Source organism: Brachyistius frenatus, unplaced genomic scaffold (assembly GCF_029030835.1).
Source record: "Brachyistius frenatus isolate BFR_SWC_R1_liver_20210118 unplaced genomic scaffold, ASM2903083v1 Contig_655, whole genome shotgun sequence".
NCBI classification, from domain to species: Eukaryota; Metazoa; Chordata; class Actinopteri; family Embiotocidae; genus Brachyistius; species Brachyistius frenatus.
Genome location: NW_027211254.1, coordinates 8,008 through 22,726, shown reverse-complemented (window position 1 = coordinate 22,726; position 14,719 = coordinate 8,008). Strand labels below are relative to the sequence as shown.

Here is a 14,719-nt window from a genome sequence, read left to right as displayed (position 1 = left end):
GTTTTGCCACACTTTGCGCTCGTGCAATCAAGGGTTAAGCGGTTTCGGTTTCAAAATAAAAGCACCACTCTCGACCCACAATACCCGTGCGGTATACCTTTCGACGTATTTGTTTAATTTTGAAAGTCAAGGCCGGAAACGGTTTAGGTTAATCAACCCCACTTGACAACTTGCTCCGTCACCAAAGCCTCTAATGTTACTACCCAAACGAAAGAAGCTTGAACAAAAGTAGCTCCAAAGTTTCTTTTGGGAATATTGGCACGTTCCGGTGCTTCCGCCCGCGTTGTGTGAACGTGCGCGTCCCGACGTGACCGGATGATACAGCTGTTCCGTGGCCTGTCCGGTTACTGTTGGTACGAGTTGGGGAGGCTGACCAAACTGGACCATGCATATGCTAGCGTCAAACGGATCCATAATGGACCTGGACTCGGAGTTGGTCAAAATTAAAGCACACTACTGCGGGTGAGTAACTTTCCACGAGATGTAAAGCGTTCAGGTGACAGGAGTTAGCCGGCTGGTCACCGTGACGAGCGGAAACACCTGTGGAGCGGACACTTGGACCTTATCTGGGGGAGTCGTGGGTCAACGTGGAGCCTCGTCTTCTTGGATGTAGTTGAATTAGTCCGTGACAGTGAACTCCTGCACACTCGACCAGTGACAAACTCAGGCAGGTATAATACAAATAATGATGAGCAAAGAGAACATTATGTATTTCATTTTTATTTTATTGTTCTCATGATCCCCAAGTTTGGTGGTAGGTTTGCTACTCTGCACACCTGTAATGATTTCATTAATTAAATAACATGACGGCAATTTTGTGTATGATTATAAAATAATGGGATGCAAAACAGCCCATAGCTCAGTTTATTTACTCGAGTAGGTTTGAGCACTTAGTATGTGTGAAGTATAAAACTCCGCTGATGTGTTGGGGTCATATTTGTATTGTAAGGAACTATGGAAGAGAGTTAAGTTTGTCTTTAATACATACAAAATTGCTTGACTTTGCAGCAGCTTTTCTGCCAAGAAATGCCTTTTTTTTTTTTTTTTTTTTTAAACCATTACTTATTAAAGACAATACAATCCTGTAATCTGATAATAACCACACCACACATCACAGAGAAAGCTGGAAATATTTTAAATTCTCACTTTTCTGTCTTATTTTCTGAACCTCCAGAGCCATTAGCTCAAAGTTACAAAACTTTCCCCGACTCATAAAAGTGTCTGTATCTGTGACTGTTATGAATATACTACATCTGTAAAAATAAGTAATTTGAATGCTTTTAAATAGGTTATAATGAATCGATTCAACACATAATGTATGCACCAAAAACAAATTGCTGTTGCTTACAACTGGAAGGCTATATACACTAATACACATAATTTAACACAATACTGTATGATTAGTCTGACTGATAACTGGTAGCTTATTTCTAGTGACAAGACCACATTTCCAATCATCCCCTTCTACTCCGGTTTTACTTTTCTATTCGGTCAGCTGGTATTTGGTTTGTTTCGATGAAGAGCAGAGAGGTTAAAGAGCCTTGCCGACTAAATGTTGAATTACTTTTTTTGATGAAGTAAGTTTTGTACAGAAAGGCTGACTTGGTGCTTTAATACCTTTAGTAGATTTCTATTGAGAACTTTTGAAATGGTGAAATCAGAATTTTTTTGGAGCAAAATTGCAAATATTAAGGTGATTGGTAGAATTAGCATTAATTATTGTGATCGCAAAATCCAAGAATTTTCTGGTGGAAGCGATCATCTATTCTTGAGTTGACTGGCCTCTCTAAAGAATATTAAGGTTTAGACAACAGAGACCCTTGAAAAGCTTCAGAAATCCTGTGGCATCAAAGCACCGAGCCGGGCGAGAGGTTTTCAGTTCGCATTAAAAGATGGGAAGAATGTCTCTGTCCAAGATTTTGATTTTGACATTGGCGTGGTTGTGCACCATGAATTCCTTCTGAGGCAAAACATTCGGTGCCAACAGCCACTTCAGAACTTGTGTCCACAGTTAAATGTTGATGCTCTGTGGAATATCTACTTTTATACCCAGCTTGTGGTTTTACAATCAAGTCTTTGCTGCAAAACATGTCTGAATTTTGGAGGGTATTTTTGCCCGGTTGGACTTAGACTGAGGTTTTCTCAGGTAATACGTCCTGGTCAGAGGAAACACATACTTTACCATTTGCATGCTTGGAGCGACGAGTACATTTGAACTTGGAGTTGAATTCTGGTACAGTATTGCTGACGATCTCTATCAGGCTAACCTTGTTCCAGTTAGAAGGTTCGTTTCTAAATGTTTGCAGGGGAACTGCATATTAACAAGCTTATGCCAGATTTACATTAAGCTGAACGTATGGCTGATTTCATTCAACTGTGGCTGATACTCACTGTGGCTGATATCTCTATGGACACTCCAAAATGATTTATATTGATAAATACTGACACTTAGTGCTATTCAAACAAAAACCACACTGTTTCCCGTAAATGAGATAACTACAACTAGTATGACGTTTTACAATTGTAGTTAAATTAAAATAAGTAAACAAAAAACAAATACATACAGCGTCCTTGTTTCAGACAGGATACCATACGTATGTGATGAGCTAATGGCAGCAGAAAACGGTGGCCTGCTAAATTGTCCTTGTGACTGCAGTTTTAGCCATATTCATGATAAATGAATACAAAAAAACAAATCCAAAATAAATACTAGAATTGCAAGCAATTATAAAGGGGTCCAAGCATACCCACACAACTCTGGACCAGAAGACACATCGATTTAAGGCAAGTGTCCACAGACCTGAATCTACACCCCCATGGGAAGGGTGCTGGTTCTGTTTGAAAGGTCCAGTTGACCATAGACAGTGAAAAGACAAATATGTTCCAGTATGATTTTATCTGCTGGATTGATTTCAGGTGTGGAGCAAAAAAAGTGGATTCAAAAAAAGTGTTGGACGATACACACAAAGGTCATGCAAAAACTGACATTGTTTCAATGTGTAAGTGAAGTTGAAGGGTCATGATATTTTCAAAGTTCTTTGTTTTTGTAGAAGAAAGTGTAGATGTTTTTATCCATGTGTCGTTATGGTGTCATTGTTTGGTGAAGTTGGTGATTAGTAGTTGTGACAATATATGAAGCAACGAATGGCCCTGACAGTCCCCGGGTTAGGCCACAACATTTATTGTTATCCTCCGAGATAGATGCTGGAGTTTGAAATGATTGAAATCCTCCATTACACTGTGGTGAATATGCTGAGGACAACACGTACAAATCTCTTTCTCTGTTTTTTTGTTTTTTTTCACCTTTCTTTATCTTCTTTTCATTGCCAAAAGATTGCTAATTTAACAGTTAAATGAAAGTGGGTCCAGTCATTGGATATGGAGCGTACGGTCAGTCCCTAAAGTCTATAATTGGTTTCGCTCCACATGATATCAGAAGATTTTAGGAAACCTGAAGTACACTGTAACCAAGTACTTGATACGAAAGATTTTAATGTCATCAGTTGGTTTAGTCTGTTGTTGTAAACGCAAAAACTTATAGTAGGTTTGTGGATGAATATTATTGTCTGCCTCACAATCATCCAACATCATATCCGAGATGTCCTCATAAAGCCTTCACCAGAACCCTCCGACGGTGGATCAGACTAATGGCTGAATTTATTTCCTGCACATGAATGTAGCAGCAAACCGGCAGCAGTGAAGTGCAACAGCTTGTCCTTTAACGGGAACTCCAGGCAGACAACACACAAGACCAGTTTTATAAAATCATTTTAAAAACGTTGAATGATTTGGCTCCAAGCAGCATCTCTGACGTGTTCGGTCTCTACACACAAGTCTGCCCTGTTTAGAGAGCAGAGAAAAGGTAAATTAGGAAGTTGTACCTCCTACGGTGGAATGAAATACCACTTGTAATCCACACAGCTACATTTTTGTCTTTTCTTTTAAACATGATCAACTTTGAAAATCTTTTACCTGCCCCTCCCCCTTCTCCTCCCCCTCCCCTCTTTATATTCTTCTTTTTATTATAAAAGGTCTTTTGGTTCCAATTTATGTTGGCAGTAAAAACTAAATTGGTTTTGATGACTGTCAGTTGCAGACGGTGGAAGCACAGTAACGCAGTGCGAGTTCTGATGAAAGATCAACACGTCACATTCTTATGCTCTCGTACGTGACGAGCCACTTTGTGCGCTGAGAAATCTTCAGTATGTGCACTCAGCAAATAGGGCAAAGGTCACATGTAGGTTTGCCTTTTAGTCACGGACATGTTTCCATGTGCATTCGGCTCCAGCAGAAACAGAAACGATTCTTATTCGTATGTTTATAAAGAGGAAATAGGACATCATACTGCAGTGTGATAAAGTTTGTACATATTTTGAAGAGCAAAAATTAGATGCAAACATTTGAACACCTATTATTTACTTCTAGCCTAGACCTTTGCAATCACCTGTATATGCTCATTCACATAGAGGTGTTGAATAAGCATTCTTAAAGTTTTCTACTGGTGTTTTGTTTTTGGTTGTGTTTTTTTCATCTGGCTGTAATGTGGTTATTTCTGTTACGCTTTCTTTCCACTTCCGTTGTCGAGAGTCGCAGCAAACAAGATCTCCAGCACATAAAATAACTTTGTACTTGTTGTAAAGGCTTTTTCTTAATGAATAGAGACTGCACATTTGGGCAAACTAACCCGGCAACATTTGTCATGGCAACATTTTCAATGGCACCTTACGGTTGGTATTGGGAGGGTAACGGTAACATCCAATAATGAGGGCATCTCGGCTGCAGCAAGAGAGCGTCAGAGAGACACTGCAGCTCAACAAAGACGCATGTATTTCGTCGTGATGTGTGATCATGCAAATCGTACATAATGTGGTGTTGCAAACTTTAAAACTGCATGACATCACGCAGCAGCCTGACATGCGGGTCCTCTCTCATTGGTGTCCAATGTCAACAGGACACATGGAGGCTAGCGAGTGAGAAAAGCTGAGCTGTGTGCAAATTGAACACACAATAAGACATCATGCATCAAATTCACTGAATTCAAATCAGAAAAAAGGGATCCTAACAATTATTGTGAATTTCCCCAGAGGTATGTTTCTCTATAGTCACATCATTTTAGTCTGGAGCCCCGTGTTGATGAAATGTCGAATAAGCACAATTTGATGACAAACTCATCAAATGTAAATATTCAGTATTATCAAACGTACTCGCATTAACATCATATTCATCATATGAGAGTAAATTCAACCAGATCTAATGTGATTCGAATTTGATTACTTAATCACTGGGATGAAACACTGACCAACCTACACTGTGTTAGGCATAAACCTGCGACTGTGTGACATCATTTCAAATTGACTGGCGTGGGTGTTGACTGCATGGAGCAATGCCTGCTGGGAAGCAAGCTGTCTCTGCTCCACCTTGTCAGAGTCCAACAAACACTTGCCATAAACACTTTGACACACACACACACACACACACACACACACACACACACACACACACACACACACACACACACACACACACACACACACACACACACACACACACACCCAGTAACCTGTCGGACACACTCAGGTGGGCCCACTCGGTGCAGCTGCTGCTCGCACACATTCAGAAGCAGCTTTTACTGTAAGAAACACACAGCTGGCTTTACATTTGGCCCCGTCTCCATGCAAACTTTGATTTTCAGCAACTGCACTGTTGAACGTGAATCCACATTCCATATCCAGCCAACAGCAGAGCAGTAAGGGTTGATGTTGAAAGTAGACACACCCTTATTTGAAATGGTTGTCAAGTGATAAAGGTGATATGAAGTTTCATGCTCGCTGTTTCAGGTCAGCATTCAACAACTGAGAGATGGTAAAAAAAACACATTTATGACACTTTACAGCTTTGGTATTCAGATTAGTGCAAAGTCCCTGCTTGTGATGTCATACTCTCATGTAAAAATGTACATAAAACTATCATTTAGTTACCTGGCTATCTTTGATAAAGTAGGAGTTCTTTCAAAAATATTTTTTTCCAGAAGCCTCCTAATCTGCTGCACTATAAGACAATGTGAGGTTGAGTCGTGCCCCTTATCACGGCTAAACTGATCCTCAGGTGTAAAATCAGCGGACAGCTTCTTTATTTCTTTTGTCCATTTGTAAAAATTCTGGACGACTCGATTTAACACCTGCTATCATCGATATTGAACGTGCCAGTTAACTTCAGTGGAAGCTGGTGAACAGATGAGACCGACCTGAGCCAACAGTGAATGTTGCACAACAGCCTGCTGCAGCCACTGGGGTCATTAACTCAGCCACAAACCCAGCCATCGTTTCTCTCCATCCTTTTCTCTGTCACACCTGTTCACATGCCCCACTACGCCGTAAATACCTCCAACGATGGCAACTGAACGAGCTGATAACAAACAACCTATCCTCCCTCCTTGTAACTAACCGTATCACTTCACTTAAGAAGTTTGAATTCGAATTTAATAATTGTGAATGAAGTCCTCATTTTGTTGTTGACTGTCAAAAACTCTGTCCTGTCATTTTCTTTGTATTTGTGTGCATTCAGGGACATGTTGATCACCGACCTGGCTGCTACGGTAACCTTTGTGGAGCTGTGTGAGGAGGTGAAAACAATGTGCAGCGTTGCCAAGCAGAAGCCCATCACACTCAAGTGGATCGATGATGAAGGTGGGTGTGCTTCACGGTCAAATAGTGCAGATCAGTCTGCCAGCTCCGTCTGGTCCCGGGAACACCTGCTGCGTCCTGTTACCGTCCTTCTGAACACCGGCTCCAAAAGGAAGCAAAGTGGCCGGAAAGACCAAAAGTCCAAAAGTCATCACTACCACATCACAATGCACGTTCTAATGACTTAAAGTGTTACATTTAGTCTCTAAAACTACTTTCAGATGACACACATCCCACATCTGTTGTTCACATGTTTTCTTTTACCCAGGTCTGATACAGCCTTTCTGCTCATTCCTGCCCAGCTGAATGTTACATGCACATGTTGCAGTTTCCATGTCAGTTTTTCCACCGTTATTGTTGTTACTACTCAAAACACACAATGCTCATCAATCCAAAAAATGATGATAAGAGGTGGAGCTGATTTTCATATACAAGAATTTACATCCCGTCAGCATTCACATCAGATTCCTGAATGATAATCTGTATCCAGGACCCCATTCACGGGATCAGCGACCCGCGTCACATCCAAATCCAACTGCAGTCAAGAGGAGAGTTGTGAAGGAGGTTCAGCTGACACAGGTCGAACAATAACCAAGTCTGAATGGAACAATGTGAGGCGTTCCGGCATAGTATTGAGTTGGAGGTCACCCATGTTTTGGCAGCATGCAGACTGTTGGCCACCACCCAAAGATCAATCTGATGTATTAGTTAAATGTTTGACAGGAAGGGCTTATTTTCATTTTATCTTCTGGACGAATTTAATTTCCACAGGCCAAGTTATTCAAATGAAACGAAACAACGTGAGGAGGAAAATCAACAGTTCTTTATTTTGCCCACATGACGTGTGTGTGTGTGTGTGTGTGTGTGTGTGTGTGTGTGTGTGTGTGTGTGTGTGTGTGTGTGTGTGTGTGTGTGTGTGTGTGTGTGTGTGTGTGTGTAGGGGACCCTTGTACCATCTCCTCTCAAATGGAGCTGGAGGAAGCATTTCGGATTTACAACCGAACGAAGAGGTCTGGACTGCTGCTGCATGGTGAGTTACCACACACAGGCCAGGTCTTTATTTTTGTTCTGGGACTCTGTAAACATACCTTTGTATGATTTTTAGCTTAAAAAAAAAAAAAAAAAAAAATAAATCCTTTTTCCCTTATTCTGGCCTTTAATGTTCAGCCACTGTCTGAAACAGGCCTCCTGTCTCTTTAAGGCCCCCGTTTCAGAAAGCGTTCTAAAGTTACCTCTCTGTCGACTTCTGCTGGCTCCACAGGCTACAAAAACAAATAACATATTTTCTCATTCTTTACACAAAATGCCACATTTTCAAATACATCTGTACACGTTTAGAGCATGAATCTGATCCGAAGTATGCCAGTGAACAACATCAGCAACCAACTGAGATAATCACAGCAACAACCTGAGCAAAAGCTACATGATGTTGAACTGGGGATAACATTGCAAACAAGAAGTGCCGAGCAGGCTTCAGCATTCGCTTTGTACCTTTTACCAAACAAACCTCTGACATCATAACCGTATATAAAAGACAGCTAAATCACACAAAGCTTCATATGTGCTTTTCAAATTTGTAGTTTTAGTCAAATCTTTAGGGCGGCACGGTGGTGCAGTGGTTAGCATTGTCACCTCACAGCAAAAAGGTTCCAGGTTCAAATCCGGTCCTGGGCCTTTCTGTGCGGAGTTTGCATGTTCTCCCTGTGCTTGCGTGGGTTCTCTCCAGGTTCTCCAGCTTCCTCCCATCACCCAAAAACATGCACCTCAGGTTAGTTGGCGCCGCGGTCGTGGCAGCCTGTTGCAGCAGCTCCCCCTCGGGATGCTGCTGTAGCAAAAGAATTTCCCCTCGGGGATTAATAGAGTACAGTAAAAAAAAAAAAAAAAAACTTATATGTTTTAATTTTAGTATAAAAAAAAAAACCTAGAAAAAAATGACATTTTAGTCTCGTTTTTGTCGTGCATTATTTTATGCTCTTACCCTCTAAGCATTTTGAGGCGACAGTGATTGCCATCGTGGTCTGCAGTTACCATGGTTACAGGTTTTGTATTTGTATCAAATAAAAGAACATAGTGAAATATCCTCAGTGAAGATCCAGAGGAAGCTTTAGATGGACTGCTGTCATTGATCCTGGAACTGACTCTTTCCTTATCATAGGTAACAGCTGCCTTCATAGAAGCGTTACTGTCAGATAACATGACTGAGACATAACTGCGGAGCAAAATACATTTCTGTTGACAGTATAGCAACAGGTTAGGTCACTAAATCCCTTTCTGAACATGAGATATTTTGGGCGGCGGAGGAAACTTATATTTTCAGGAGCTCCAGTGCTTGATTCTGTAGTTATTCTTTAATCCATTTGTGACCCTTCTACATTATTACTTACTTTTCATTTGGGTGATAATCAATAAAATATATTTCATCATAGTTCTCATTTTTAAATGCTACTGTTTCTTTAGTTTTAGTCTTGTTTTTGTCATACCTCGTCAGAGAATATTTTTTTCCCTAACACTTTTCATTGACAAACGGCTTAACGTTTGGTTGCAGGAGCAGAAGAACCGCAGACTGAAATTGTCAGCGTCCTTTTATTGTTTGTGTGTTGCAGTCTTCCCCAGCATCCCGGAGCGGCCTGGCATGCCCTGCCCTGGAGAGGACAGTAAGTCAATCAGCTCTGCTTCCGTTCTCTAACCCGTTACTGTGTGTCGTAAAATCAAATTCGGCCTCATAGCGTAATATTTTTGATAGGTCCCTTATATAAATCCGCACCTGCTGCACTCTGTATTGAGAAGATCCTGTAAGGTGGTTGTAAAGCTGTCTTCTGTAGAATTGAAGCTTCCTCCTGTAGGGAGGGTTGGAGATCACCAAACATCAGTAATTTATCCTGTGACCCATTAATATCTGCAGCAAATATCACCAGATTGACCTGAATACGTGTTTTATACCTGGTGGACGGACAAATTGGTCGATGTTCATGCTGAGCGCCGTGTAAAAAAGCCTAAAGATTGTTCTTAAACTTGAATGCGAGTGCAGTTATTGCTGTAATGTGAGCAGCCGCGGGTGCTGCATCCCCCCCACCTCGTACTCTCATGTTGTTTGCTGCACTCCCTCGCTGTCTATTTGCTGTGACAGCATGTTTCAGCAGCTTGTGGACTGCACTCCTGAGTGTGTGTGTGTGTGTGTGTGTGTGTGTGTGTGTGTGTGTGTGTGTGTGTGTGTGTGTGTGTGTGTGTGTGTGTGTGTGTGTGTGTGTGATGTGTGTGATGGGAGTGGAGCCCAATTCTTTTTATCCCCCTGAGGCAGAGCTGTGGTTGGACTGAGTGAAGAGCAGAATGTGACTGTCATTCTGTCGGTAGGTAATGAAGGATACACATGTACAGGCTCACACAAACCAAGGTAGTGTGTCTGTGTGCCGTGAAGCTTTGCCTGCTGTTCCCTGTGGTTGATATGTGACATTGTACGTAGGATAGCAGTAATAGTCGTTGGCTTCCTGCTGTGTTTTCTCCCATTTAAATCTCATTTGCTCACTGTTGATGTACATGACTGGAAGAGGGGAGGACTGAGCCACTCTCTGCAGAGAGGACAAAAAGGGAGGAGAGAATGAGAATGAATCCGGGAGGGAGACACTGTTACTCCTACATTGTTAGGCTTTGTATGTGTTTTACAAGGCTAATAACTCGGCACGGATATCTGCTGATAAAATATGCTGTAGGTGCTCATTTGTAAAGATAATGAAACATTGAAGGATCAGTTTACATAAATTGCACAAAACAAAACTTAGTAAGATAGTTTCCAATTTTCCTTTGTGGATTTAGCCACAAAGATAGTTTTGGTTTGAAAGAACATCATGTCTTCTATAAGGTCACAGTGTGCAGTATTTGTGAATATGCAGAACCAGATCAAATTTGCAGACACCTACTCATTCAAGGATTCGTCTTTATATTTACTACAACCTCGTTTGCAAAAACGTTGGGACGCTGTGTAAAATGTAAATGAAAACAGATTGTGATAATTTGTAAATCATGTAAACCCATATTTAATAATGACACTCAAATTTTGAAACTGAGAATTTTAGTGTTTTATGCAAAATAGATGCTAATTTTGGATTTGATGGCAGCAACACATTCAAATAGAGAAAGGACAGGGTTATGTGTACCACTGTGTTGCATCCTCTTTTACCAAACACCCTAAACACTAAACGTTTGGGAACTGAGGACATCAGTTTCTTGAGTCTTGTTTTTCATTTCGTCATGTGCCAAATGTTTTCAATGGGTGACAGGGCTGCACCACAGGGGCCAAGCTGGTTTAATACGTGCACAATGCAGTTTGCCATTGTTTTTGCTGAAATACGCAAGGCCTTCCCCGAGAAAGAAGTTGTCTGGATGGCAGCTTCTGTTACTCCAAAACATGTGTACATCGTTCAGCATTAATGATGCCTTTGCCATGTGCACTAATACTGTGCATCCCATACTGTAACTGATGCTGGGTGTTGAACTGTGTGCTGATAGTAAACTGGATGGTCCCTCTCCTTTTTAACCCGGAGGATGCAGCGTCCAAGATTTCCAATAACAATTTCAAATTTTGATTTGTCAGACCACATGATAGTTTTCCACTGTGCATCTTTGCATCGGTCCATCTTAAATGAGCTCAGGCCCTGAAAAGGCAGTGGCATTCCTGGATCACATTTCTATCTGGTTTCTTCTTTGCATGGTCGAGCTTTAACCTGCATTTGTGGACGCAGCGATGAACTGTTCACAGACGATGGCTTTCAGAAGTGTTCCTGAGCCCATTCAGTGATTTCCACAAAATATTTGTGTCCGTTTCTGATGCAGTGTCAGGTTAAAGATCACGGACATCCAGAGCCTTGAGGTGCACCACATCTTCATGTATTTTTTGAAGAAGTTTCACCTGTTTGCACCGCAGCATCTGATCTCAGTGCCACATAGTTGTATCTGGCAAAGCTCCAAACGCCTGGTAGCAATTTATTGTTCTTTTTATGTTGTTTAGTAGCTCTGAAGGGAGTAACACAGGCTCCGGTAAAAAAAAAAAAAAGGGGAAATAAGGAAGAACAATAGTTGCTTATACTATTCAAAATTTTTTATATTTCAATGACTATTCAAACATTGTGCTGTGCCTAGGTGAACAAAAAATAACAGACCATAGATAGGTGATGTGTTTTGGTGACAGACTGACCCTCCTCTCTTACTAATAATACAATTTAAAAATTCAGCAGCGATGCTGCAAAATAGCAGTACTTATGACAGTATATGTAGAAAAAAATATATCATGTGTATTTAAATTGTTTAAGGCCACGGACCCCTTAGAGGGAACAAGCAGCCCCTTCTAACTGTTACATCAAACTCAGCATAGATATATTATACAATCTGCTTGGGAGCACAGTATGATTGTTAAACCTGCTATGTGTTATAAACATCTGCATACATCTGTGTACTTTACAGTTTGAGCTCTATGACTGCACTGTTTTATTTAATTATTGGAGTTACAGCTGTCAGAAAGACCTGAAGGTCCTGTTTTTAGTCTCTGTTGCAGTTAGTGTGAAGAACGATGACTCACATTGGTAGGTTGTCTGACAGAGGTGCAAACTTTTTCTAGCCACGAGTTCAGGATGCTCCTTTAAATGGGTCGGTCAAAATACCTTCTGGGATTTCCCCGGTAGTGTACAGTCACATCTCCAGCCACTGCTCTTCTATCTTACCAACGAGGTCACTTGAAAGTGTTTCAGCTCTCCTGTTTACTGTTGCCTTTAGGAGAGGAACTATTTTCTCTTTATTTGCTTTCTCTGTTCCAAGCGTACCCTCACACAGTTCAGCCTCAGCTGGTAGTAGGAGTTTTTCACAAATTTTGTGCAGCTTCTTTTCTTTTTACAGTCTGCTGAGCCTTCTGTTATTTTTTTTTGAGACTGTTAAAAGGTTAAGTATTTGCTTTTTCTGGCAGGTGCATTTCCTTGTGTCGGAAGGCAAAGTCAACAGTGTAACTCATTTTGAAATGAGGAATTATCACATGAACCTCATTTTGACCTGAAGATGTCACCTCACGAAAAGTCAAAGGGTCACAAAAGTTGAGTTCATGCTGAATGTGACTGTTGACACTGCACATGACTTGAAGACAAACACTGTTCCCTGCCATTAATGATCTTGAAATTCAGGTGTGTTGGATTGGTTGGTTAAGTATTAAAACTCATTTAACTTAAATTGACTCAAATGGCATAAATACTTCTCCATACTGAGAAGAATTAATTTCTGTCAAAGAAATTATATATATATGTATATATATATATATATATTCACCAAATTTATTGGATTGGTCCTCTGGGGATCACAGGTACAGTTATCCCAGAGGATCTCTCCAATATAGAAATCCTTCCAATTAATCAGTGTTGACCAAAGTGGTGGACCAACACTGCTGCCCACAAAAACAACCTGATTTTTCCATTAACTTATCAATCCCTCCATTACCTGCCATCACACTGTGATTGCTAGCGCTTGGTTTGCAGGAGCTCAGTCACTCCTTTTGTTGTTTTGTGCCAGAAAAAGAATCTGTCTTTGTTCTGTGCTGCGATCTAATTAATTTCCTGTCAAATTAAACCTGATGACTGATGAGTCAAACTCTACCATAGGTGTCTTCCAGTCTGCTTGCTGATTGGTCTTTAAGGACATTTTATGAAGATAAATACAGCAATGTTTTATTGATGTGAAAATCAATGCATTAAACCGGCACGGGTCCGTTAAAAACACGGGTCAGAAGGTAGAGCTGACAACGATAGACAAGACTCCCCTTTGAAACCAACTTGACTCTGGCTTTTTTTCAGGCTTAAAGTGTGATTTAATGTGTGTGTGTGGGTGTGTGTGGGGGGAGGGAGGGGAGAGGGAGAGTGTACAGACCCCCCTGTGTGTGGAAAGAGAATGACGGAGGCGGTGGAAGTGTTGAAATCCCGGATGATGCGCTCAGTGAACGGAGGCTGCCCTGCCTTGCACGGGATTCTTTGACAGACCCCCCCCCTCCCCCGCGCGTGCTCCCCAACCCCCCCACCACCAAGCCCCGCCCACCCCCATCGCCCCACCCTCCTCTTTCCCCCTCCTCCCAATTGCCACCACTTTTTCCCAGCATCCCCCTCTCTTTCTCTCAGCTGTGTGCCACCGCTGTTTCTCCAGGGAGGAGCCTACAGCGCTGCTGCATCACACAACACACAGAGGCGGGCGAGGGACACGGTGTGAAAGTGAAAGACAGGGGGAGAGAGAGAGGGGGGGGAGAGGGGGAGCACTGTACCATGCAGATATCAGCTCCTAATATACGAGGCAGGCACTCTGGTTTTTCTCTTTTTTCTTCTATTTTGGGCTCGGCCTGCTCTGCCAAAAAAAAGCAGAGATACGACTTCATCGAGGACAACAAGTTCTGGAAGCAGAAGGGAGAAACAGACAGAGACAGAGAATTAAAGAGCCTTGAGAGAGGCAAGTCGACTCTATCAGCTGTGACGAGAGAGGGAGGGAGGGAGGGAGGAGGGGGGCAGGGGGAGTGGAGAGGGAGAAAGGGAGGGTGAGCGAGCAAGCGGGAGAGGCGAGAAATAATTAAATAAATCCCGGGGAGGAGAGAGAAAGAGGGAGGGATCGTCAGAGAGAGGGAGAGGAGGGGATGTAGCAGTGTGTATGCTCGCCGGCTCACCACACATACACACATACACATACACACACATACATGTACACACACACACGCACACTTAGACTGGATAATGTGCTGAAAGAGGTGGAGAGAAAGGAAGAAGGCAAACCGGTGAGCTATCTATCAGATATCTATCCTCCATCCATCCATCCATCCATCCATCCTTCCATCCGTCCGTCCGTCTTTTCATCCATCCATCTGTGTTTCCACTCCAGACACCAAGACAATGGATTTTTGGGACGAATGTGTCCTTGCCTGGGTTCTTTCGTGCGTGCGTGCGTGCGTGTGTGTGTGTGTGTGTGTGTGTGTGTGTGTGTGTGTGTGTGTGTGTGTGTGTGTGTGTGTGTGTGTGTGTTCGTGGGAG

General features: G+C 42.0%; 1 protein-coding gene across 1 annotated transcript; it reads left to right on the top strand.

The window, feature by feature from the left end:
- Positions 1-209: 209 nt before the first annotated feature.
- Positions 210-9,337, top strand: LOC138615005 (protein kinase C zeta type-like; the record flags this gene model as incomplete). Its single annotated transcript, XM_069688647.1, has 4 exons — positions 210-462; positions 6,565-6,686; positions 7,624-7,713; positions 9,287-9,337. Coding segments are annotated over exons 1-4 (340 nt in total), but the record flags the coding sequence as incomplete, so codon positions are not given.
- Between the last annotated feature and the right edge of the window lie 5,382 nt (positions 9,338-14,719).